General features: G+C 37.1%; 3 protein-coding genes across 16 annotated transcripts in view; 2 read left to right on the forward strand and 1 right to left on the reverse strand.

Annotated features, from left to right (window-relative positions):
• Positions 1-4,264, reverse strand: part of LOC129573121 (glucose-6-phosphatase catalytic subunit 1) — a 50,198-nt gene extending 45,934 nt beyond the window's left edge. Inside the window, exon 1 of the mRNA XM_055453354.1 lies at positions 4,139-4,264. The gene's annotated coding sequence lies outside the window, so the exon portion shown is untranslated. The remainder of the gene's footprint in view (positions 1-4,138) is intronic.
• LOC129573120 (nuclear transcription factor Y subunit beta) overlaps positions 1-12,657 on the forward strand; it is a 46,312-nt gene extending 33,655 nt beyond the window's left edge. For both annotated transcript variants that reach the window (XM_055453352.1, XM_055453351.1), the window contains exons 5-12: positions 9,022-9,290; positions 9,444-9,602; positions 9,689-9,983; positions 10,093-10,195; positions 10,293-10,718; positions 10,807-10,918; positions 10,987-11,114; positions 11,192-12,657. In XM_055453352.1, the coding sequence (XP_055309327.1) occupies positions 9,022-9,290; positions 9,444-9,602; positions 9,689-9,983; positions 10,093-10,195; positions 10,293-10,718; positions 10,807-10,918; positions 10,987-11,114; positions 11,192-11,220 (1,521 nt within the window). In that variant the 3' untranslated portion in view covers positions 11,221-12,657. The remainder of the gene's footprint in view (positions 1-9,021; positions 9,291-9,443; positions 9,603-9,688; positions 9,984-10,092; positions 10,196-10,292; positions 10,719-10,806; positions 10,919-10,986; positions 11,115-11,191) is intronic.
• Positions 12,658-18,991: 6,334 nt separating this feature from the next.
• The window catches only part of LOC129573098 (calcium-transporting ATPase sarcoplasmic/endoplasmic reticulum type), a 30,352-nt gene continuing 22,141 nt past the window's right edge, over positions 18,992-27,202 (forward strand). For 4 of the 13 annotated variants that reach the window (XM_055453309.1, XM_055453319.1, XM_055453323.1 and 1 more), the window contains exon 1: positions 26,870-27,134. The gene's annotated coding sequence lies outside the window, so the exon portion shown is untranslated. Of the gene's footprint in view, positions 19,941-26,725; positions 27,135-27,202 lie in introns of those variants that run through there. The other 9 variants (XM_055453308.1, XM_055453318.1, XM_055453297.1 and 6 more) reach the window with 7 other exon arrangements.

Consider the following 27,202-nt stretch of genomic DNA (forward strand, 5'->3'; position numbering starts at 1 on the left):
ATTAATTCCACCGACCAGTGTGTACTGTATTTGAATTTATATAAAATCATTGAATCCGTTTCTTTTTCTTTTGCATAATGGTTTCCTTTCGTCTACTCACGAATGGCTTTCAAGCCATTTAACGGTGTCTTTTCAACCCAATCGATTTGAACTCATTTAAAATCTTGAAAAACCAATTGACTCGGAGAGTTGAACCGTAATCTTAGCTTAATCATGATACATTATTACATTGTTCACATCGATTTGTTCCCTTCGAAAGCAACTGCGAAAGAATTAAACCCAGTTGAAAGTTCACATTTTCATTTAGCCGTTTGATCAATCGATAACGAAGCATACACAATCTGGTACAACGTATGAGAATTACACTCATTATTAAATTTGGGCTAAAAATTCAAATTCACCTTGGATATATAGGTTCAATGTGAAAACCGAATTACTTAGATCAATCGATGCGACATGCTTCCACAGCCTATACCATTCAATATCATTTGTGTGTTTTCGAGCGCACAGTTTTAATCATCATCGTCTGATCGTGAGTTATTGTGAGTTGACGGTACAACCATCAGTTCTACCACTTCGATGCCTGGTCGCACTGTGTATGTACGCTTCTCTTCTTGCTCCCTTTCTCTCAAACTCGAACTCGCAATGCTCATTAATATAATGTGTTGTTATTTTTTTTGTCAAATAATTTCTCGGTTTTTACATATTATAAATCGCAGTAAGAAGAAAATAGTAGCGCATCATAAAAATAAATCTTTGCCGCAATGATTCTCGTTGTTGTTGTTGTTGTTGTTGGTGCTTTTCTCCGTGTGTGTGAGTGTGTGTGTGTATGTGTGTAACTAGTTGTCGTCGTTGCTTTCGTCGAGTCAACCACATCAACGAGTGAGAGAAAAGAGTTCGTCAGTCGGCATCATATGGTAGATGTCATTTCTGAGCACACAATTGTGCACGTAGTTAATTTTTTTCGCATTTGTTTCTTTTCTTGTTCGTTCACTCGTTCGTTTGCGGCCGCAAAAATCTATCTCTCGGCAGAAAAATATACACAAAAAAATCGTAATTTATTCGAACATTCTGCTCTTTCGAAGCTGTCAGACTGTCTGATCATATGAATTTGTATCTGCAGCGCAAACGCAGCAGCACCCAAAATGAGGCCCCCGTACTCAATCTCATGTATATATATCAAGCGTTTGATTTCTTTTTGCCTGCCATCTTTATATAAAAAGCTTTTTCTTTTATTTCTTTATTTTGTTTTGGCTTTTTTGGTTTGTTTTTTCGTGTGTGTACGTACAATAATCACATTCACAATTGAAAGATTGATTGAAATTAATGTGATCGCTCATCGATCGTAAATGTTAATGTCGGGAGATTGTGTGAGCATCTCTTTCTTTGCGGCAATAATTTTATTTTGCCTTTTCGTTGTCGTTGTCGTCGTCGTCGTTGGCGACGTTGTTGTTGTTCAATTTCAATTTGTTTGATTCGATTGAACAACGCGATCGTGTCGATTTTTATTGAAACGTGCATGTGTATTTGCGATTTGATTTTTTTTTCTTCGCTCTCTTCAAATTATGTTTGACATTTGGAGAGCTACAGGTAAATTCATACGTTGAATTGCGATTTTATTTCTCTGATTGCGAATTTCAAGTGTCTGAACCAAGAATATGAGCAACCAATACAAATGAGATCGATTTGTTCCTTTACTCATTCCATTTGGTGTCGATGATTTTTGCCAGCCATTCGGTTTTAATCTCTCTCTCTCTCTCTCTCTCTCTCTGGCTCACTCACTTCTGCCTTTGATTATCACCTAACCAGCAAAAAGAATCAGCTACAATACGCGATAGATGAACAAGCAAAATTTTATTTTCGCACGGTTCAGTACCGAACTTCGAATTTTGGTGACCTATTTCGTGAGCATTTACCGCGCTGAAAATGCTGCTTTAGAATTTATTCGCTCGTTTGTTTTGTGGCAAAGAAGAAGGAATACACCGAGAGTGCGAGAGAGAAAACATGACTTCAACATTCGATGCCGACAAGTGTTCACTTTTAATCAATTGCACGGCCAAATTTAGAAGCAATTGCATAATTGGATGTTCTGTCTCTTTGTGTATTCATACACACTATTTTCTCTCATTCTCGATTTTCTCGTATTATTTTCTGTATTTTCATCGCAGCACGAGAGAGAAAAAAACTTCATACGAAATGATTATGAGTTGTTGTGCGTCATTATTCATTTGCCCGGTCACTGTTCTACAATTATGTGATGAGAATATTCATTGTATGACTGCACAGAGACTCTTTAACTCGTAGATTATTCGAGAGCCAATGAAAAGCGGCTGTTGAAGTGATCGATCACACTTTACCAAAAATGTCCTTCGCAGAGCGAGCGATCGAGCGAATGAGATAGAAGAAGTGAGCGAATGAGATAGAAGTAGAGGGAGAGGGAGTTAAAGAAGAGGATTGAGCGAGAGATACATCAAATCAATCATTTCAAATGCAACAAAGAGAGGGAAAAAAACCCGTAGACATTTTCATCGGCACACAGCAAAAACGGTTTTCATGCAAACAGATGTGCACTGGCCATGCTTGCATATGAACAATGGCAAAAACCACGCACACGACACCATCGACAATTTATTTGCATCAATGATCAATAGCACGAAATCCGCAATGGCATAACACACATTTCGAAAACACCGAGTTTATTGAATTCTAATAGAATGAGAGCTTCACGTCGAAATGATGACATTTGAGTGAAAAAGTCGAAGAAAATATTTCAATAAGACACTGAAAATAGACTTCAAGCCGATTATTCTATGCCGTATGTCGAAGAGTAGTGGCGCACAGTGTTCGTACGACTGCAGCAGAAGAAGAAACAAATCGTACAAAAAGCACAAAGAATCAATTGAATTGCTTGCCTTGATGTATGTGTGCAGCGGAGACTCTCTTGTTGTTCTTTTATTTTCCTCGCATAAATTTCGAAATATTAAAATTAGAATTTTTTGTGTCGTGTTGATCGTTGGTATTTCGGCTTTTAAAATGAAGGCTTCGACTATTTCGACATTCGATGTGTTCTTTCATTTCTATTTCTCATTTGAAAGAACAAAACGCCATCAAATTACATTCCCGTGTGGAAAATTTTTGACTGACTATTCAGTCGATTAATTTGGGACATTTTGACTGACTAAAAGTGATTGTCTCGAACAAAATAAGCAACTGCAGTTAACTTTAATCACAAATCACTCTTAGTCAAAATGTCCCAAATTAGTCGACTGACTGAAAGAATAACTAAACGTGATTGTCTCCATACAAAACGCATGATTTCAATCAACTTAGCCAGTTTTAGTTGTGTATCACTACATACAGTTACATACAACTGAGTGACTGTTAGTCATTTTATTTGCACACGGGTTCTTCACCTTTTTCACTTGCACTTGGCACAGCCTATGTGTTAAGTCATCTGAAAATGTACTGACCTTTTGTATTTTTGTTTGAAAAAGCATTTGTAATTGAGCAAGAACATGAGTTCGTCTATTTCTCAAATTCATTTCGACGATGAAGTTACAGCTGGTTCAAAACGCCAATCAACTATCGGATGTGTTTGATGTGCATGTTGCATAGTGGCCTGGTCCTTCGTTTCCGTCATTAGACCACATTTTCGCGAATTGATCGAGCCAAGGCAAAGTTCTTTATCAATTTATTCCCATTGAATCTCCCTAATTGCCTTCAATTAATCATCAAGTAAGTGATGATCCATATCGAGATGTTCGCACGTCTCAAACAAACGTCCAACGTCGTCGTGTATTGTTTGTGCCAATGAGGCTATAATTTTTTTTTCTATTCCCACATTAATAATTGGATTTGGCCGGTGACACCATGTGCTTAGCCGATGCTTAGCACTCGCATTGGCCATCGTTTTATTGCTAGTCTGCTATTTTTTCAAATGTTCATTGTGAATGCTCCCTTGTATATCTCGATAGAGAGAGAGAGAGAGAGAGCCCGGTAAATTTAATTGCCTAACGATTTGTTGACTAGCCAAAATGTATTTTACGATGCACCATTTTTGTTTCGTTGTTGTTATCATTCTTTTTATGAAGAAAAAGAAATAAATCCATAAATAACAATAAATAAATAGAAAACTTACCAATAATAAATTAATCAGGCATTTGCTCGAAAGTGAACGGTAGTTGTTCGCTTTTCTTATTATGAGTGTATTTTTCTTCTCCTCTATTTTAAACGGATTCGTGCACCTCAGCTCTATCGACAAAATAATACAATGTTCGCGAACATATTTGCCTTTATGCCATTTCCCTCACTAATACTATGGCCACAACAACAAACAACGGCCAATTTTATGGCCGAACGTATTCTCATTTTGTTATTGCTGATGCTGCCGTTGTTGTTGTTGTTGTGGTTTATTTTAAGCCCGTTCGGTAGAGTATATTGCAAATAGAATTATTATTATCTAAATATGTTTCCATCGTGTTCGTTTGGGGCTCACTCGCTCGCTTGTTTGCTTGCTTGCTTGCTTACTTGCGCGCACGCTTACGTCGCCTCCGTTTCTTTTTTTTTTCTGCTGCTGATCTCGCTTAATTGTGCTCTCGTCTATGGAATTTGCGATTGACGAAAATATCAAAACAAACCGTGGAAATTTAAAAGCAACACAAAAAAAGCGAGCAAAGAGCAAAAAAGAATGTGAAATGAGAGCGACAGCATCAATTTTGCATCGTTGTTCTGATGAAATTTCAACTTAATCATTTCGCGAATTTCACAAATGATTTAAAAGCATTTTGAAAGCTCGGCGAAAAAACCAAACATACAATCGAAGCGAGCTTCAGTGTGTCTTTCAGTCGCACATACACACTAGACTGTCCCAAAATAAATTGAGGTTGTGATTTTGGTGATGCTCCGGCGTTTTATGAAAAAGGGTTGCGGTTATCAGAAACCTATTCTGAGATTCGCTACTACTCCCGTATTTCTATTTTCTGAACACCTTTCTTCCTCAAAAATTCATAAAATGACCCGTGGAGCGAAAGGTATAGCCAAACTCCGATCTCGATGTATGGAAGCATATGTTTGCACACCCCTAATGAAGAAGTTGGCAGTGTCCGATTTCATGTATCTGCTCTATTTTTCAGAATAGACTGAATATTTTTTTCTGAAAATCAGTCTATTTCAAAATTTGGGATTGACCTCGGATTTTGCAATTATCACTATTCCCAGATCTGTTTGGCACAAAACGACGAGAAATGCAAAATAAATAACATTCCCGGCGAGAAATATTAGAAAAAACTCACTTTTCCGTACAAAAGTACTGGAAAAAGGGAGAAATATTAAATTTGCCCATTTTTCATACAAAATCAACTGAATGTCACTAATTGAACTGTTCTGACAAGTTATAGTATAACAAATGCCAATGATAATTGAGGGACGAGCGCTCGCATTCAATTCAAGTTCATCCGTGGATGAATTGGGCCGCTTTTTGATGGGAACCAAGACTTATCATTAGAAAAAATCATCGATGAACACTTTTGATCACATTGCAAAAAAGGAAAGTTTTGATTTGTCTTTATCTATGTCTTTGTCTTGATTGAGTCAAACCGATGAAGCCATGCATCGATGGACGGTGTTGTTGCTATTTGAATTGCAGCTGATTTTCACTTCTTGAGAAAAGCAAAGCACCCATTCTAACCGACCAGATAATTTCGTGAAAGTTTTTCGCCAGTTCGAATGCAATCTAAATGGGAATTACATAAATGCGGATTGTAAATTTGCACTCACTAAAAGTGTCGATAACATCAAATCGTTGATCACTTGCAATTGAATGCAGATATTATATCTACTGTGACCTAGCATCTGATCGAAAACAAAGGCTTAATCTCTTCTGTCATACATATTGACAAAGACAATTAATAGAAACAGTTACGCATTGCATAATGAAATTTGCATCTGATATTTCAGGGAGAGATTGAGAGCATAGAGAGAGATAGAGAGAAAATCACGTCAAACAGAAGTGATCGAGTGTCAATGGTGAAAAGTGGCGACAATCATCGAGATGCAGTCACTCCAAAGTTGTGTGTGAGCGACTTGAATTGCGTGTTCGGTTGATATCAGTGAAACAAATTGAACGAGAATCGAGTTGGCTGGCTGACTGAGCCCAGGGAAACGTATACACACAAGCCAGTTTCAAGATAAGTGAAAAATAAAGAGAGACACGCTTAGTCAAACCCGTTTCTAATGTGGCTGAAATAAAAGAAAAACAGCTGTATGGATTGGTGCAAACCGTCATCGTGCGCATATCACTGATACTGTGATGCAAAATAAAAACCAACGAACTGATGAATTTGCGATTTTCAACATAAGTGCAAATGAGTAGAAAGACAAAACAGATGTTCGCTCGCATAAACGACACATAAAATAACTGGGTGAATTGCGGCTGTTTTTTTTTATTGTCACACAAACACATTTGTTTCGAACGCGAAACTTCACCGAAGTGTTGTACTGGGTGTGTGTGTCTGTGTGTGTGTGTGTCAAACATCGGCAATGCAATCACATGTGCATGTCATTTACTGTCATCAATTGTTGCCATTAATGATTGCAATCGATTAATTTGTTGATTGCTCAGTGCACATGCCAGCAAACTAGCCAGTGTGCGATTGTAATACTCCTCTGGAGTCGCAAATTTCGACATAAGCACAGGTCTATTGGTAACCACAAATTACAATTTGATGATTTTAATTGTAATTGATGGCCATAGCAATACGGAAGACCACTATGGTGTATACAACTGATTATCATGGCACAGGTTTATTGTACGCAAAATCTAAGGCGTAACTTGACCGCGACGAGCTATTATGAAATGTTCTGATTTGTTCGCATGCCCGTTGCTGCTCGTCTCTTCTCACTCTTTCTTTCGATTTTATTTCGGCGATGACACAATGCCATCGCGTTCATTTTGCAGTACAAGTGTTGAAATTCAATTGAAATTCTATGCCGCTCACCACAATTATCCATTGAAAAAAGGTCGATTTTTTTGATTATTATTGTTGTTTTGGCCATTAGATTTGCATACTCACAAATTGATGTTATCGCCAAACAGGCCAAAAACCTGCTGCAATTAATTTGCCGTTGTATTCTTGTGTAATGCAATGTTTAAACCAGCGAGAGAGAGAGAGAATTGTGAACGCTATCTGATAACTCGAAGCGGATTTTGTATGTTTTGAAAGAAAAAAGCAACAACAACAGTGGATTTTTGAGCGTGTGCAGTGTGCTTATTGTGTCATTTTTTGGGATGTTCGATGCTGTGCGCCATGCGGTTCAAACACACAATGGATCTGCCTCTCTCTCTCTTTCTCGCAGATTTGTGCCGAGCACGTTTCGTAAAAGGTTAATTACCTCGCCTGGCCAATCATCATTTTTGTTGTTTGATTGGAATCATTTTTGGTTGCTGCTAGAATATCGTTGAACATGTGAACATATTCGCCAATTTAAACGTACGCGTGTATCATTTGGAAACCATGCAAATGTTCCGAATCGAAATAGATTTTAATCATATGGGCCGGAATGTGAGTGTGAGACTGGTACAATATCTGAGTGTCGATTTACAAAACGCTTGCACACACACGTACGTACCGACACATTCACGTCTTGATTAAAATCATAGACCCATGAAATTCTTCAAATTTTCTTCAAAAAAGGAATGGATTTCGCGTTTGGGCAGAAAGATGTTGAAAGAAAAATGCAAAAGTGTTTCGTAATCCACGTCAGTGCCAGTATTTTAATGCAGTAGCAAAATAAAATGAATTTGTGTGATTTACGAGCGTTTAATGTGGCTAACGGAAATCTCTCTCTCTCTCTCTCTCTCTCTCTTGGTTATTTCCATGTTGCCTTGTTCAACCTTTCAAACGGCTTTTTGTCTACGATTTGCCACGTACGTGCAAAATTCACGTTTAATGGACGACACAATTATCGACACGCTGATTGAATTCAATTTATCGGTCGATAGAAAAAACCAGTGAATCGGAAAGGATTCGATTGAATTGTCTTCATAGATCTCGGGGCTTCGACACATATAATTTCTTTCTAATTTTTGACTGATCGCTAGGTAGAGTGTCTGTGTTCAAACTTTCCACATTTCTGCGTCCGAAAAAGAAGCGAGAAACAGACAAAAGATACACACACTACGACGCCACTCAAAGAGAGCACCTACGGTAACGAATCAAATTTGATTCAATCAAAAACACATTCAATTGAACATGATTTAAAAGCGAAATTATTGTGCACCCCGCGATTCAAATTTTGAATCTTGCGCTAGCGCCATATGTTTACATTGAAAAATTGGCTCGTTATTCGTTGTTTCCGCCTTTCAACATCAATTGCATTGTTTTCCAGGTGAATAGATTCGACGCTCTTCTTTGATCATTTTGCTTGCTTTTGGTCGATTGACTGGTTGTGTTTGTGAACGCATTTCAAACCCTTCACCAAATTCGCCTTTTGCCTTCATTTATTTCATTTGCCAATTTAATCTGAAACCCGTTAACCAAATTGAATGAAACGTGGGAAAACGAGGCAATTTATTGACGAACCGCGAGATCACATGTTGAACGATGCTTTCAAGTGGGAAACAAACTATTATATTACGATGATAATTGTTAATTGAAATTTTTTATCGCCACTGACGATTAGGTTGGAAGAGGGTTTTTACGAGCGCGCATGCCGCGCGGTCAACAATGTCAATTAGTTTGCAAAATTTTGCCGAATGCTTGACGAAGATAAATGAATTGTTCGACATCTCCATAAAGTCACAGCTGATTATGATTTATTTTACAAAACACAATTACATTTTCTTAAAACAACCGTTTTTCAATCATGTAATTCCAAATTTTTCATGCTATCGCTTTCTTTTTTTTCCGCTCGAAACTGATCAATTTACACATGAAAATTCAATTAAATCTACCTGAAAATGTGATGATTGCTAATTTGATGTTTTTGCACTCGTTTTTCCATCTCAAACTCGGTTATCCATAGGAGTTGCCAAAGGCCGAGGCATTGTTGTCGGGTCGTGACTTAGCATCGGACAATGACATGCAATCATTGGACAACATCAAGAAAGACACGGAAAATGTTAAGCAAAAGACGAAAGCTGCCGCTAGCGGCAGCGACTCCGACTCATCGTCATCAGACAATTCATTTTCGGAAAGTGATGAAGCCGAAGAATTGAATCGTGTCCAAATCAAAATGCCATTGGAATTAAGCCTCAGCGATTTGGCCAACGCAATTCTCCAACAAAATCAAAAGTAAGCGCAACATTTTCCTGCTATTTATTCCGAACATCTGCCTCTACGTCACTTTTGACAGATTAAATCGATAATTTTTTGGAATTTTTTTCACGGCTTATTTACAATTTCTCTTCTTTTTTTCCGGAATTCAACGTTGATATTGTATTACAGATCACGCATGAACTGTGTTATTGAGCGCCGTCGTGCCGAAGAATTGCTTGATAACGCACCAAAAATGACGCCATTCGGATTCAACTTCAACAGTGAGCCAAAGAAACGTGTTACCGGTGAACGAATGGCCATTTTCTGTGAAAGCGGCAATGCAATCAAGTAATTTTACATTTTTTTTTGTTATTTCACATTTCCCTGATTTCTCGGGCGAGCAAAGCTCTCATATACAATTTTGTGTAATGCAGAGATGATAACGACGATGATGATTCAGCTGAACCACGTGAAGTTCCAGTGCAACGACTACCAATCCCATTCGGTGCTATCCCACAACAATACCCACTCACTCATATGCCACAACAGCAAATGATGATGCCAGCTCAACATATGATGCCACCACAACAGCCACAAATGCAACAACAACAACCACAAATGCAACAATTACCACCACAAATTCCATTCGTTATTCGCCAAATCGTCGCTCTTCAGCAACAGCAAGCCCAACAACAAGCCCAGCAACAAGCTCATCAACAAGCTCAACAGGTATAATTTGGCATTCGATTGCATTTTATTACTAGTTATTCAAAGTTATTAGTAATAAGTAGTAACTATCTTATTGGTCACTATTTATGAGTCCAAACTATACCAACAGGTGCCACTTGGTCCAGGTCCAATCATGATCCGTCCAGCAATGGTGCATCAATTTCCAATTCCAGACCAACCACAACACAATCAACCACAACAACCAGTCAATGGTAACTTAACCACACGGCGTGACTTGATTGATGCGATCACATTAAATCGTTTTTTTTTTCGATGTGTGTTTCATAACAAATCGTTTTACATTTTCAGGCGAAATCCGCATTCATTTGCAACGCATCCCATTGCAACGTGATGAAGAGACAGTTCAAGTACGTGAAATCCCAATTGAAGTACTTCAAGCCCGTCCAAATGTGATCCGTCCAATCCAAGCCATTCGCTTGCAATCGGTACCACAAGAACGTGAACCACAATCCAATTTCCCACCACGTGAAGCCGCTTTGTTGCGTGAATCATTCGGTTTGACCAACGAGGATTTGATGAACATTCAACGTTTGGCCCAAGAGCGTATCGAACAAGAATTGCGATCACTTGCCCAAGACGCCCAAGAAGACCTCAGCAACGACTCAAACAGCTCGGAAAATGACGATGATGACAGCTCAGACGAGAGTGCAATGAACAACATGCCCACAAACAACCAACAACAACCGGAACAACCAAAAACAGACGAACCCAAACGTAAGTCAGTTAGAGTCGCATTCATGCATAAGTCAAACCATGATTTGAACTAGAAATTAAAGTTGTGCCGAATTTTTGTTGTTCTCAGAAATGGATGCTCAAACTCAATCAAATGAAGACGATAAGAGCGAGGCATCAAAACCAAATCAAATGAATGAAGACGATTCCGATGATATTGATTCTCAAAATGACAAAGACACGTAAGTCACTTGCTATCTAATCAAACAGCAGAATGAAACTCATTTCTTTTTACACGTTTTCATTGCAGAGATTCACGAATCTTGCAAGTTGGACGTACCGCCTATGGACGCAGCCTCATTACACCAGTAAACATTCCCGTTGATATGATGCAAAAGGAAGTCGCCGAAGCCCCAATGAACGAAGATCGACCACACTGTAAGTGAATGCATTTAAAACACAAACTACTTTGATTGATTGATTTATTTTGACCACTGTTTCCATTTCATTTGCAGTCGTTCAGCCACGTTCCATTCGTGAATAAGATGTGTGCTTGCAATGTGCGATGCAACACACTGCTAGTCAAGTAACTACGTACTAGCTGACAGAATAAAAAAAAATCAGAAGAAAAAGAGCGACAAAAATAATCGATAATTCCACAAACACACACTTTTACACATAAAGAAAAAAAAATATTTTGTAATTAATTAAAAATGAGAAAAAAAAATTATTATGAAATCGGATAAACAAATATGGTGATGAAGAAAACAGAAAACAACCACTTGCAACTATTTAAAACTATTCGAATGAAGAAAAACTAACGACGGATGCATTCTTTGATACACACGGACACACACACACACACCAGTTGATATGATATGTATGAAATACGGCCACCACTTATCACTTCACCTAAACGTTTTGGAAATTTGTGTTTGAGACAAAACAAAACAAGAAAATAAAAACGATATCAGGCCATAATGAAAATTTCAAACATAGCCAATTGAAACGCAACGGAAAAATCAGAGTGAGAATGGGATTGAGAGAGAGATTGAACTATGCCAAACAAAGAAAAACACACACCGAAATGCAAATGGAATTAAAGTAAGAGACAAGAGATATAAACAAAACAAAACAAAAAAAACGAAGGAATATATATCTATCTACAAAATTGATATAAGTGATGAAATTTCAAGCGACAAATTGACTTTTTGAAACGTCAACCGCACCGATCTCCGCCAATTTTTTCACATATTTACGTACGATGTTCCATAAAAACGGAAAACATTATATATAAATGCGATACTCTCATATCTTGCACACCCGTTTCTCGAATTGTTTATATTAGTTTGGCATAGACATTGTAAACGAGAAAACGAAACAACAACACAAAGAACTAACCGCAAAAATGGATGGTATGTCTCCTCTGATCCGCGTTTCATTTGCGTTTTTTCTTCTTCTCCTTCTTCTTTTTCTTCTTTTTTTCCTGCGTTTTCTTCTAATTCTTTTTGATCTGATTCTGTATCAAACTTTCTTTTCATTTCATGTTTTTTTTTCTCTCACACACTGCTTCCTTTTTTCCTCAAAAACAAAATTGTGTTAAGCCGTTATACGAATGATACTACCACTGGTAGAACAAACGATTTGATTTTTTTGTGATTTGATGATAAACAAGTAGATAGAGAAGATAATCCTAACTAATTTGTTGACACACAAAAAATATTAATTTTTTTTTCTATTTTCTCTTCTTCTCCTTCTTTGATTGTTTTTGGTTTGGAAAATGTTTCCTTTTTGTCTTTATGTAATTTTATTTCATTACGTATTTAAAAAAAAATACTACAAAATCAAACGTGTTTAAAATATGTATCATAGTTTTTTTCTGTTAAAAAGGAAGGAATGAAAATACATTATAATTTTTTTAGTTTCCTAGCGATTTTATTTTTTTTTTCTTGGATGAAATAAAAAAAATGACAACAAAAAATACTTTAAAGCTGCAGTTTTTTTCTTCTGTTTACTACAAGTTATTTATGGCGAAGACAGCTGGTCGCCAGTTGAGATGAGGTGTGTATTTCTGTTTTTCGTTTGAAGCTGGGAAAATGGTTTTTGTTTAGATTTTTTTATTTATTTTTCTTTACTTTCTTGGTCGCTTTTAACTGTTTGTCTGTAATGTGGGGTCTATATGACCCCAGATACTCTAAATTCGCTATAACTTTTCAATTTCAAGTTGTATGATGTTATAATTTATTGACATCTTCAATCTAGTAGAAACACGCGTTTTGAGCACTTATTTGTCAAAATCGGTCCATAAAAACCCGAGATATCCTGACTTGAAGAGAAAACTTATAAATGCTGTAAGATGGGGTCATATGGACCCCAAATTAAAGTGCCCATATTATTGCTAAAATCTTATTTTATCTCATTAAATCAAGAATCTTTTTAAAATCTTCATTTTTAGCCATATTTTGTTCAGATACGACAAGTAGTTTCATTGTTTTGATCACTTCAAAATGGCACCTAAATTGATGAAATTCCAGTTTTCATCGAATTATTACATCTTATTGGTCCAAATTTTCCCATGTATAGCTCACATCAACTCGATATGGTACTTATTTTATTCCTTTTGATATGCCCTTTCAAAAAACATAAACTTTTTTCACAAATATTCATAGATTTTTTGAAAATGAAGCAAAATAAAGTCAAAAATGTGTATCTGCCAAATGATTCAAGGTGGCGGACTAGTATGATGTTTTTAAAATCATCATATCTAAGTAATTTTTGGGTCAATATTGACAAAAATAGGCATAAAAGATGAAGAATGCCTTGAATTATTGTATCAAAACAATATTTTTAAGAAAAAATTTATTTTTGATCCATGTTTATCGATTTTTCGTTGGGGTCCATATGACCACAAATTACAGCATTTGTAACTTTCGACTTATTACAGACAAACGGTTAATAGGTATTGGTATTTGCATGTGTTTGAAAGGACTCGAATATGCATGAAATCTGTTTCAACCTTTTTTCAAGAGTCAATAAGACCTCAAAGTAAGGGGACCGTTGTGACCGCCACTCCAAAGTAATTGTACAAGCGTAAAAGTCACAAGAAAACTCATTTGTGATTAGAAAACACATGTAAACTTTTTCATACCATAGCACAGTTAGATGGGTATAATTTTATTAGAAAAATTAATGCACTTTTAACAATGTTTCTTTTTCTCAATAATAAATTTAATGATCAAAGGAGTATTCCCAAAGTTTCAGTTAGAAATTTTCGTGAAAAAGTAGTTTTATTCAACTTTTTGTGATGGCATGGTCGAAAAAGTCCACATTTGTGATGATACACACAGAAAAGAATCCCCGGAAATTTAAGGTGTTCGCCGTAAAATTTGACATTTATATATAAATTTCTATGTACATTTTACCGGCAACACTTGAATTTTCCGGGCGATGACATAATTTCAAATATTCCAACAGAAATTAGCGCCATCTGTCATTTCAAGCGGTAAAATATATATAGTATTTGATAAAATGTTCAAAAATATGTCATCGCCCGGAAAATTGAAGTGTTGCCGGTAAAATGTATATAGAAATTTATATATAAATGTCAAATTTTACGGCGAACACCCAAAATTTCCGGGGATTCTTTTCTGTGTGTATGGTCGGAAAAATCTACAAACACAGTTAGAAGGCCAAGGGGGAAGCCGTAGAAGCGCTATTTTCAAGTATATAGTTTCGATTGTGTACGATCTTTTCCATATAAAATAAAGGGTACAATATTCCCGGAACATTGCCCATTGATCGCAATCGTACGCGTTGGATAAGCGTTTATCAAGGAGGAATTTCAAGAAGAGAAATGAAAAATTTCGCCTCGATGAAATTTCAAGATGGTGATGAGAAGTGGGTCAAATTGCACCAGATTCGTGGTATAAATAAGAAAGAAAACTGATGTCCACTCGGTAAAACTTCAGAGGAGCTGTCCGATGTTCAGCACTACAATGTAACCTTATCTTTTGTCGAGAAACACGTAAATCAATCGCGTTCATTTTGAGCACAAAGAAGTGCTGAAGAATCGATAAGAGAAAGCCTCGAATTTCAGGTCAATCGGCTTTTTCACATATGGCTTTGGCCTGAATTTATAGGTTTTTTTTAAGTTGGCTTATTTCAAACCAAGTCATGAATTTGAATAACATGAGAGATGAGTGCGCAGCAGCTGTTGTTCCTTGTTTTTGTCGTTCATCACACAGCGCTATAAAATGTAAGACCGCACTCAAGCGCGCGCGCACACAACAAAATAAACTTCTTTTTTTGGTTGCTTCTCTTCAATTTCTTCGTGCAATTTATTTATTGTCTTTTTCTATTTCGGTTCTTTTATTGCTCTCTCGCTCTTGTACGTGTGTTCGTCTAAATAGTTATGAAAAATCGAGAAAAAGGCAGCGAAATATTTTGTGCACACGTACGTAGAGTGTGTTCAGTCCAAGGCTGTTGTTCGAAAGCAGAAAGCAACGAAATAGATTTAACGTTAATTTTAATATTTTATTGTCGTTTAAAATAACGCGCAAATGATAGAGCTCTTTCTCTCGGCGATATGTGAGAGTGAGAGCGTGTGCGCGAGCGCATACACACGGCTGCGACAGTGACGAACAGCGGTAGAGTGAAGCGATCACATGAGAGGGGTAACTATACGAACGAACAAATGAGAAATGTTCATTATATAAATAACTAAAATAAGATGACAACAACAGCTGATTGCTGATTTGAAACGAAAAAATTTCAAATAAAGGAACCAACAGCCAAGAAAAAAAGAAATACGTCGCGAGGAGACACAAAAAAGAGAGAGGAAAAAATTAGTAACATAAGAACGGCAAGTGGTATCTAGCATGCGAAAGAACGATGAGCTGAATTATTGCACTTTTATTAATTAGTAAGTGTAGAAAAAAAAGTCCAACAAGTGCAGAGAACAGGTAGCGTGTGTTCAACGCCAAGGATCAACTAAAGTAGCGATTTTTATGGTGACAGTGGAAATGAGTTGTGTGCGCGCGGTCTCTCACATTGTGGTCAGAGAAAGAAGTATGTCCCGTTCTGTATGGATCTTGGGCCATTTTGTATAGAGTTCTAACGCATATCAACTTAAAAGGTAATGTGTGTAGATAAATTATATATAGATACCCAACCCCTAAATTGTGAGGAAAGGGGTTAAAATTGGGGATATGTTGGCAACCCCAAAATAAAGGTATCACTTCCCAGGGCCATAGTTCCCTAACTATGGGAGGTAGGGCAATACTCCTTGGGTCAGAGTTGTAGTACTCATGAATACCTATCCAACGGTATACATAATATTTCCATTTGTTCATAGTAAATGAAAAATACGGTTATATGAAAAAATGTTATTTTTTGGGTAAAAAAATCATATTATACCCATTTTCTGGGGCTGTGGCAGGGGCTATCACTTGGGTATGTTCAACAAAGTTGTAAGAGCGACCTCACCCAAGATATTATGCAACGCCCTGAACACTTCGTCCATACATAGTTATCCACTAAATGGTTTATTTCTTGACCAACAATGTGTCGGTATTGAAAAAATTACTCACCCCTATAACACCCCGTTTACACCCTGTAGGGCAGGTCAACCTTGATATTATCGACATACCCACTATGCCCCACTGTTCCACGGTATAAATCTTATTGATAAACATCGTACGACACAAAAAGGAACACCGCCCTTTGTACCAGGCTGAAATTTTATGAGAGTAAAGGGCCGTAGACCCATTTTTGAAGGAGATGGGGCAAAATGGTCTGAAGCAATATTGTTCATCTTGGAACGTTGTACAACTTTGTTGAACATACCCAAGTGAGAGCCCCTGCCCCAGCCCCAGAAAATGGGTATAATATGATTTTTTTACCCAAAAAATAACATTTTTTCATATAACCGTATTTTTCATTTACTATGAACAAATGGAAATATTATGTATACCGTTGGATAGGTATTCATGAGTACTACAACTCTGACCCAAGGAGTATTGCCCTACCTCCCATAGTTAGGGAACTATGGCCCTGGGAAGTGATACCTTTATTTTGGGGTTGCCAACATATCCCCAATTTTAACCCCTTTCCTCACAATTTAGGGGATGGGTATCTATATATAATTTATCCACACACATTACCCTTTAAGTTGATATGCGTTAGAACTCTATACAAAATGGCCCAAAACGGGACACACTTCTTTGTGCAGGAAATTCTCTGTCGAATGGAATTTAAGGCTCTTTTTCATAAAAGGCAAAAAGAGATGCTAAACTATTCGTTCACTTAAGCTCAAAATGCAATCATTTTAATCAGAAAAATTGGTTCACATCCATACGTTCTAAATAATTGATTGACCGAGAGTGATCAGTTGCCAGAATCGCACGTGCCAAAACTGAACAACATTCTTCGTTTGCTTACCAGACAATAATTTATCATCTAAAAACCGTATTTTTTGCTCATCTTGAAAGGACAACGCCGAATGCTACAGAATGTTCTGATTCCTTTTTTTTCATTTCATTTCTGTTTTTAATCATCGTTCATTTGGCGTGTTTTTCAGGTGTAGTTCAAATGCGTGGCATACCAATTATACGATATATGTTGTACACATTATGCCCTCATGTTACAGCCAGACACGAGCGCTGTTCTCTGGTTCCGGTGTGGTCTGTGGTGCGAAGTTCATTTGAAGTAAAAATACCACTAGTCTATTAAAGCCGACATCGAGAGAATGCATATGCATTTTCTCTCGACTGTGCTTTGTCGACCGTGTGTCGTTTAAATGCCAACCGAATGATTCGTCGATATATTTGGCTGCAATTTCTCCCTTTCTGGCTGCCAATTTTCAACTTTATTTAAAAATAGCTACCAAATTTTTACGAGCCTTTTTTTGCTCAACAAATTCACTGGCTAGCTAGATTTCCTTGTCACGAGACCAAAAAAACATTAATTCTCTGATCGCAGCAGCAGTATCCGCCGCATGCAACAGCACAAAGCATCACTTAATCGTATCGCCGTCATAAATGCATTCAATTAGAGATCCATTAAGCCGCGCCTTGAACGCAGAACAGCACAGCATCGCAATAGCAGACACAAAAATTATTGAATAAAAATATCGACCGAATATCAAGAATATCAAAACGCTCAGGGGCTAAATGAAAAGGTGAAAAATGCTGTAGTTGCCGTCGATGCTGCATACTTGCAATTCTATTTTTAAAAGAAAACCAAGCAAAGCCATTGCATTGCAATGATTATTATGAAGAGCACCCGAGAAAATGGCGACGCAATCGAGATGTTCGGTTGCCAATTAATCGGCAAGTGGCAAATCAAGTCCAGACACCGTTGATAGACGTTTTCATTTTCGTTCTCGTTTTCGTTTTGTTTCATTTTCAGGAACAGGTAAGTTTTACTGCGTCAATATGTTGATCGAAATATGACCCGATTGCGCAGAAAGATTTACTTGACAATCAACGATTTTAAGTAAAATCGGAAAGATTTACTTTGTTAGAATGAAAACCATCTCATATGTCGTTGTTAATACACACTTGTGACCATGTAAATCTAAATTTTGCACCACTGATCGAAAAGAAAGCCGTAGCGCCAATCATTACACATCAATCTTACGCGCTTACGTACGCGCATTCCCACCAAAATGATGAATTCATTTTCACAACGAAACAACGAAACAACGAAACAACGAAAATTATTTTTACTTTTTGACAACAACAACCAAACACAAAAGAAAAATCTGCAGGAAAAAAAGGCGAAAAGCCACCGAAAATTCTATCTATTGCGGTGTGGTCACCCAACTGACTTACATTGCTTCATTATTGACTAAGAAATGAAGTCTGTTCGCAGGAAAAAGAAAAAAAGGTGCGTATTTTAAATGAGAACTGTGATCAGCAGAGCTGAACATAATAGACGCACGTAGATTGACGCAATTTTAACATTTGTTCCGCACCGAAAATTAACTGGCGAAAAAATACAGATATAATTGTATGTGGAATGATGTCGATAAACATGTGTGCGGCTAAAAGCAAAAAGCCCGGGTCGCGCTTTTCTTTCTTCTCCTTTTCGCCCGTCCGTGCAAACTATTTGGAGCAAGCGGAATTCACCTACCAAAACAAAAAATACGGAATATGGTAACGTTGCTGGGGAGATAAAGAAATTAGGGATCGATACAGGAAAATCACCTACGTTTTGTTTATCTATGGCTGAGAAACGTCACACAAACACACGCGCGCGCGTGTCATTATACATTTTAATTAGGCAGAATAGAACGAAGAAGACAAAGCTTTTTCAGTGTGCCGTGTGCGCATTCACCGCAATTGTTACAAGTGTGTCCTTCGATTTGGTCTTGCATTCGTTCGTTCGTTTTTTTTTTCCTTTTTGTTCAGCGTGTCGTGTATTATGTGATGAAGAGCGATGAGAGCAAAATTTCCCAGCGCCCAGTCCGTTACATCCTTGAAAAACTTTCCCCATCCAAATGTTTGATACCAGAGCTACGGTTGCCCCGTAAAAATAAAAACCGACGTTTCGACCGACGCTTTGTGTACGGAGTATACACACATAGTAGCGGCGATGGCAACGGCAACGGCAACGGCAAGGTATATCAGTTGTTCGTGTAAATCACATCACAAAGAGAGAAAAGAAGAAATGAAACGACGACGTCATTCACGAACGAATCTGCGGTGAGAGCGTGCGAGAGCATCATCTTAAATCCGAATGCTTTAAATTTGCCCGAGGTCCAAATCGCGATCGGGCCACGATTAGCTCGTCGATCGTCCGTGTTCGGCTTCATTTCTTTGCAAACACACATAGTGGAAAACCCGAAAATAAGCTAGAACAATACATAATACGGTTTTGAGTGATGAGAACCATCTTATGGTGATCAGTCGACGTCGATCTTTACAGTAATCACGATCCCATAAGCTCAACGTTCTTTTTTTCTTAGTTCGTTACTGTGTGTCTGGGCCACAAGGCCTAATTACATAATTTTTTTTCTCTTCTATTTTGTTTCAAACAAAATTTCAAACAAAATTTCTACCAAAAACCACCCGAGAATTCAATTTGTTTCGAAACAATTTCTTCGTGTGTAACGTGCGGTTGTTACAGCAGCGTTTAAGAAATTCTTTCCGACAATTTCGTCCTTTTTCCTAGATAAAAACGGTCATTTTTATCGGGAAACAAAAGTAATAACGTTGGACAACAAGTAGCCCAACAGAAAAAACCTTGCATCAATTCGATAGTGTAAGTTCAATTATTGATTTGGTTTTGAAATGAAAGAGTTAAGAGAAAAGAAAACACAACACAAAATGCAAAACGAAATGAACACGAAAAAAGAAATACACATTGATAAAAGAGAAAAGAGCACCAAAGAGTTTACTAGAATCTTAAGAGTAATACAAAAATAACATACGGCCAACGGAAATGCCAAACGGTTTTGAAACCAATGAAAGTGAGCACACAAATGAGAAATATACGAAAATTAAGAGAAAAGGACTCGTTGAAATGGAATATAAAAAAATCCGACAAAACCCGTTGCTGAATTTAAGGAAATTGTGTTGTTTGTTTGTTTGTATCCAATAAAATAAGTGATGGATCAATTTAATGGACTCAAATGTATAAATTCGATGAGTACATTTCGTTGGAAGAGAAAAGAAAAAGAAAATCGTCGGAATCGTTCAAGGCAAACAAACAAATCAGTCAATCAAAGTCAAAAAACGAAACACATTGTGCCTAGAGATTCGTATTAAATTTCAAATGACCAGATTGAGCGAATGAAAGGAATAAAAGACGAAAGAGAGAGAGAGAGAGAGAGAGAGAGCGAGAGAGAGAGAGAAAATGATTGAATGTCAATTAACCCGATCCGATCTCGATTCATCAATGCTGAAAATTTTGTTTTTTTTTTTTCGGCAAATGATGACGTTTTTGCAAGTTCACAATGCAGAAAATCAGAGCGAATCGATGATCAATGCAATGGAATGTGTGATGAGATATGGTCAAACAAGATGGAGCCACAACGCACACACAGCCAGGTCACGAAAGTGTTCAATTTTTTATTTGTTTCGAATTCCCAAAGTGTCCGTGCCAATTGACAAATCAAGTGCAAAACCAACCAACTTCGAGTTTTCCAATAGTTTCGATTTCACATTTATTATACCCTACTGCACACGTATCTTTTACGGTTTTCTCGCGGAATATGTCGACCTCTTGCCACTCAGCATTTTAAGTGGGCAAACGGGGAAAAAACCCGTAAAATTTGGTTCGTTTGTGCGGATTTTTTTTCTCTCTCATCCAACCGAATTATATTTTTGGTATGATGTGTGACTCGGAATGTGAACCTGAAATAAAAAAAAAGTATGCCAATTCTTATGCATAACACAATACGCAGGCGTTTATCGATGTTATTACCGGTCGGCGTGTCAATACCGCGCCTGAACGAGTGTGTGCGAAAGAGATGGAGAGAGTGCAAGAGAGAGAAAAAAGAACATCGACGAAAAATACAATTTCAACGAAATCAACTAGCGTTCTGATAATCTTTTAAATGTCTCGACCAGCATTTATGTTTTTCACATATTTAAAGACACACGGCAAATAAAAAAAGGAGAAAAATAAATAAAGAGGAGCGAGCGAAATAAAAAGCGATGAAAAATCTCATATTCGTGGTTGGTAAAGCATACAATCGCGGCAGATCTCTCTCTTCCCCTCTCTCTCTCGTTTGCGCAAATGTTTTTGCCAATTCTCTGCAAAAGTCCCCGTCGTTTATCTTTTTCACATAACATATATATATATACACTCTGGGTAGCTCTGTCTCGCTTTGAAGAATGGAAGAACTGCCAGGAAGAGCAGAAGCAGAAGAAAAAAGAAACGACGAAACTTATTCGAAATAACACAAAATCGATGTTCCGAGGCTAAAAATATCACATGTCTCTGTATATTAGTCTCGAATTAGTTTTTCTTTTCAATGTTGTTGCTGTTGTTGTTGCCATTTGTAACAACCAACACTGCCTGATTTTATTTAATTTTATTTTCGGAATTTTCGCGTTTCGTTCGTAAGTTTTTTTTCTTCTTTCGTCTATTTTTTTTTGCTGCGGTTTTTTTTCTCTCTCAAGATATTTTTCTATTTTTCGTGGATGTAATATGCTTTAATAGCAAAATCATAGATCGTTTGCCAGAACCAGTTATATAGCATTGCATATATGTAGAAGAAGACAAAAAAAAGAGAGCATAATGCGAAGGGCGATAGAACGGGACAGATTCAGGGAAAGCGAAGTTCGCATCTCAGTTTCGTCCGTTGGGACTGAAGAGTTTGAAAAGTGGTCGTAATGCTACTGCTACTGTTGCTCGAAATAGCCAATAGCAGGGCGAACACAAAACAATTTCAAAATGCCATGAAAAAAAGGAATTTGAAACATAATTTCGGATTCCATCGAAATGGCCCATAATGAGATCCATTAGAAAAGCACTATTACTATCGAGCTCAAATGATTTATAAGCAAAATGAAACAAGGGTTTCGCCTTTGAAATTCAAATCATTTACAATTGTTCGCATTTTTATTCATTCGTTCAATCTCGTTTGTTCGTCATTTCGCCGGAAAACATAAATAATTTCGAATTTGGCATTGGTATGCCATGTTCGTGTGAGAGGCGCAGGTTGTGTACTGAATATTTTATCGAATCGAATCGAAATTTGAATTGATTGTACTTGTTGATTGGCCGTGTGTGGCGCGCAAAACTTCAAACGAAACAGCAGGCATATGTATATATCAATTAAAACATGTTTATAAATTTATTGGTACATTAATTGTAAGCCAATGTATACATACAGATACATATTGATTGAAACCGGCAATGAATTTACAAATTCATTTGCTCAATCGTTTTCTTTGCATTTGAGAACATGGACATCTTTTGGAACTTACTTCCTGACTTCACTCCGAGTGAGTCATATATCGCCAAAAGATGCCAAACGATTGGACAACGCATCCGAACGAAATGCTTGTTATTGAAATGACAGGCCAGAGCCATAGCCGCATATTTTCACATGATGATTTCTTGCAATGTCGACCTGCCATTTCGAATGATCGACTTCACTCTAAATGAATCGCATATGGCGCATAAGCCATCGCATTGAGATCATGATCTCTTTCACTCACTCTCGCTTGCTCTGGCGTGCATTCGTACGCTCCCACATCCACGCCAACCGATATTGCGAAAAAGGAGAGTACTTGAAAGGCATTGACATGATGAAATTGAATATCCGATTTCAGTCAGTTTTTCCATGAATTTATCTGGTTGCCTAAACGAGAGTGTTGATGAAAGTAACAAAGATTAAAAGGGGCAGGCGTCGAGTTCATGTAGACATCCGTATGTCTTTGATGTGAACGCATAAAATTAGTCTGACAGAAATGAATTGAGTACACACATCATTGAAATGGCAAAAAAATGAAAAGAGAGAGATAGAAGGAAGCTACAGAGACTAAGAACAACAACAACACCAACTAAATAGATAATAATACGAAAAGCGAGTCAAAACACATGCCATTTCCATTCGCCTCACCGAGTATTTTCGCATTTTTCTTACGGCAATTAAAAAGCACACACGGGGCCAGCAAAAAGCGAACAAACCAATCAATCAAACACAATGGAAAAACACAAATATACATATTAGCGGAAAGAAGGAAATTACCAGTGAATTGTTTGTATTATACTCTTCGCGTTTTTCTTTTCCCTTCCGCAGCCTTTAAGCAAATGTTGTAAATAATGCCTAGGCAGCTAAAAAAAGACCTCCGTAAATACTATTGAAAAAAAATGGTTGAGCAGGAACAAAAGATGTGTTAGTCAAATTACAATATGGAAACATAACGGGGTTTTTTTATGCGTAGCGTACGGTGTGTGCGTGTCATTACGACAGAAAAATGAGAAAAACTCAATTTCACGAAAATATTTATAAATTTAATCTTCAATATGTTCGGTTTTTTCGCCATTTATTATGCAATTGAGCGAAAGCCAGGCGAATATTGCGAGAGAGCGGCGTGCGTGAAAGAGAAAAAAGACGATTCGGTGAACGTTCGCAGGAATTGCCTGTTTTTTTCGTGGCTAAAAAAAATAAGGAGAAACAAAGACTGAGGGACAGTATGACAGAAAGAGAAAGAAACTCACAACACACAAGGGAGAAAATGGGTTTAAAAATAGAATTCAGGAGCGAACAACGAATCCAGATGAGTTTGTGTATATTTTATATATATATATATATATATATATATATATATATATATATATATGTGTGTGTGTGATTCGATCTATGCGCTGATGGTTTTTGTGTACACCGATATTTAAATACACATTTATTGCAATAAAAAAGAAATGTCAAAATGCGCGCGCATCGCACACAGGAAAGATTCAGTTGCACTCAACTATTTATTGGTTTAAAATATTTAATCGTTAGAAATTTTTTTTTTTTTGAAAATGGTCTTCATTGAAACGCAACGTGAATCCTTTTTGTCGTTGTTGTATTTAATCATAGGCAACCTTCTATCTTAGTCAAGAGTGTTTAAAGCATGCCATGTCGTATGCGATTGTAGTTTTCCCATTAAAAATTGGCCAAAATGAAAAATTTTCATTTTTCTAATACTTTTTTTTCAATTTTCTTCTTCTTGTTGCTTCAAGCTGCCTCTATTTTTAAACAGAATTTCAACTAGCATTTTGAAACCAAACGCGCTCTACGTATCTCTCTCTGTTGCCACTGGTGTGCCAAATGTACATCACAAATATACAAATGTATACTTTTTTTTGTTTCTTCTCTCATTCTTTCGCTCGCTCTGCTTTCTTTTGCACGACATTACACAGACACGCTGCTATGAAATGCAAATGAGTCTGGTTTACGAGCCACAATAATGATTGAAATAATAATAATAACTTTGTGAAGCGAAATTCGGAGTAAAGCCTCTGTAGAAGAAGCAAAAACACACACACAGTTTAAAAAAGAATATAGTATTCAATTTTATGCATCAATTTCTATGGGAAATCTAAGCGATTTCTGACGGCTTCATGGGCATTTAATTGCTACCTCTAAGAAACAGTGTGTGCGCGAGAGCATTTTTCTTGTTGCGGCTTTCGAAGCTGCCAATTATTGTAGTTATTATTATTGTACACCCAAATGAGATGACAACGGTAAATCAGACCCCGAAATCAGAAACTTTACATTCATTAGAAGCGTGTAATAAAGGCGAAGAAAACAAATGAGAAACGAGTGGCATGTGTTTTTCTTTCACATGTCAAGCGAGAGCAGCGCAACAAAGAAAAAAAAATGAAGCAACGAGGCCACTAAAGGATAATTCCCTTAGCAAAAAATAGACACTGCGAAAAGAAAATTGCCAAATCGGTTCAGTCTTTCACTGAAAATACAACAACGCAACTACGCATTGCCATACAAAATCGGACAGTTTTATTTCATTTCAGCCAAAACAAATGGTGCGCGGACAGAAATTGAAATAAAAACACAAAAAAGAAAATGTAGAAAATTTCACTCCACAAAATATTCCCAGTAGTAACGGTGTTTGGGAATAGCTTGCGCGTATTTACTTTAAAAAGCAACTCATTTTCTTTGTGAGTACGCGCATGCGAGCGTGCCTGATCTTTTCTCTTCGTTTTTTTTCCTCTTTGTTTTGCTTTGACGCGAGATTTTATGACCGTTGCCATATCGCTTTGCGGTTGCCCATTTTCCTTGTTATACAATTCGGACGACCGACAACAACGCCGCCGTCGTTGTCGTCGTCGTCGTCTGTTACGTTTTGTTTTTAAAAGCATCACATAACATTATAACAATATAACTAATTGATGTTATTGCCTGTTGCCTGATCATATAGTGGTCGTGGTACACGTCTTTTGGTTTTATGTCAGGCTTTTCCGCAACGTTTTCTTTTCCTTCTGCCCGTCTTATTTTTCTTCTTCTTCATGATTTTCGACGCTCTTTTTTTTGTTCTTCATTTTTTTTCTCCTTTATTTTTGTTTCCCCGTGATTTGACGAAAGAGCGCGTTCACGCTATTTTTGATCACCACTGTGATGGTGGTTGTAAAATGGCGAGAAAAGATCTGGAATAATTGATTATACAATGGCCTATACAACCAAAACACATACATATTGCTTGATGACGTCTGTAAACGTCTCCACGTAAAAAAAAAACTCGTGGAAAATTGTCGCATTTCTTCCGCTCTTCTGTATGCGATTTTTCAATTTCTCGCAGTCGACACCAAATCTTTGCACAGTCATTTCACACAGGTGTGGGCGGTTGTTTAACACATATTACGAACAACAAACACTTGAGCGAAAGCGAGAGAGAAAGAGAGAGATCCGAGTTCTCGTTGTCATTTGGTGTCGTCGATTGTTGCTAGTTTTCGAATCGTTATTTCCACAATAATAGATTCACATTGTTTCCGATGCCATTTGATGAAACGAACAAAAAAGCACACACAAGCTGGCACGCGTAAGCTTGTAAATCACATATGACGATCATCACCACAGTACATGCATGTGAGATACGTAAAAAATAAAATAAAATAGAATTGCAAAAGACCAATGGCTTTTCAAGGGCCTGCGGGATTATACACACAACAAAGAAAGACGAACGACTAGATTTTCAAGCCACCGTCACATGCTATAAATAATGTTTTCTTCAAGCTGAATACACAATTATAATTTTAATAACAATGTAACAGGAATGTGTGCACATTACATAATCATCACCGAAAAATTCGGACCAGCAAACGAAAAATTTCGATAAAATATCCATTTCCGGTAGCGGGAGCGAAACACACACACTCACTCACATATTTCATCATTGATGACCTGAAAATCACACTCGAGATTGTTTTCACTTTGCATTCGGGCCCTGATCTGAGGATTTTACTTGCGTAGCAATTGTTCGTCGGTTTCGTTTGTGTTCGTCCTTGATTGAAAGCTCTCGCCATTGCTGTGCTCACTACGTAGAAAAGAGAGAAAGAGTAATATAGGCATCAAAAAATTATATTCACGTATAATATTTCTTTTATTTTTGTTCGATTTTTTTTTTCTTCTTCTTTTCTACTTCTTCTTACTACCCTGTGCAAATATTAACTGAATCAAGGCTGTCGCTTTGCAAATGTTTATTATTAAACCGCTCTTTTTTTCAGCTATTCGACTTTTGAGCGCATTAAAAGTATGTCATTCAGTTGATTGAGATTCAGAAAAGTGATGCATATTATTTGAAACAGTTTGAAAAAACAAACAACACGAAAGAAAAAGAAAGAAGTAGAAGAAGAAAAAACGAAGATATTCATATAGAAAAAAACGAATAAAAACGACTTGCACAACGGCATAAACGAACATTTGCAAACGGCATATCAATCTTTGTGCAAGTTTCTTTTTTCGCTTCTGAAACACACTTTTGTTTGGCGTTCGCGGTAAATATCCTTGCATTTTAAAATCTCATAATGTTAGAAAGAGTGAGAGAGTGAGAGAGGGATAGAAA

The sequence above is a fragment of the Sitodiplosis mosellana genome, unplaced genomic scaffold (genome assembly GCF_009176505.1).
Source record: "Sitodiplosis mosellana isolate CC-2019 unplaced genomic scaffold, AAFC_SMos_1.0 Smas_scaffold_5948, whole genome shotgun sequence".
Taxonomy (NCBI): Eukaryota; Metazoa; Arthropoda; class Insecta; order Diptera; family Cecidomyiidae; genus Sitodiplosis; species Sitodiplosis mosellana.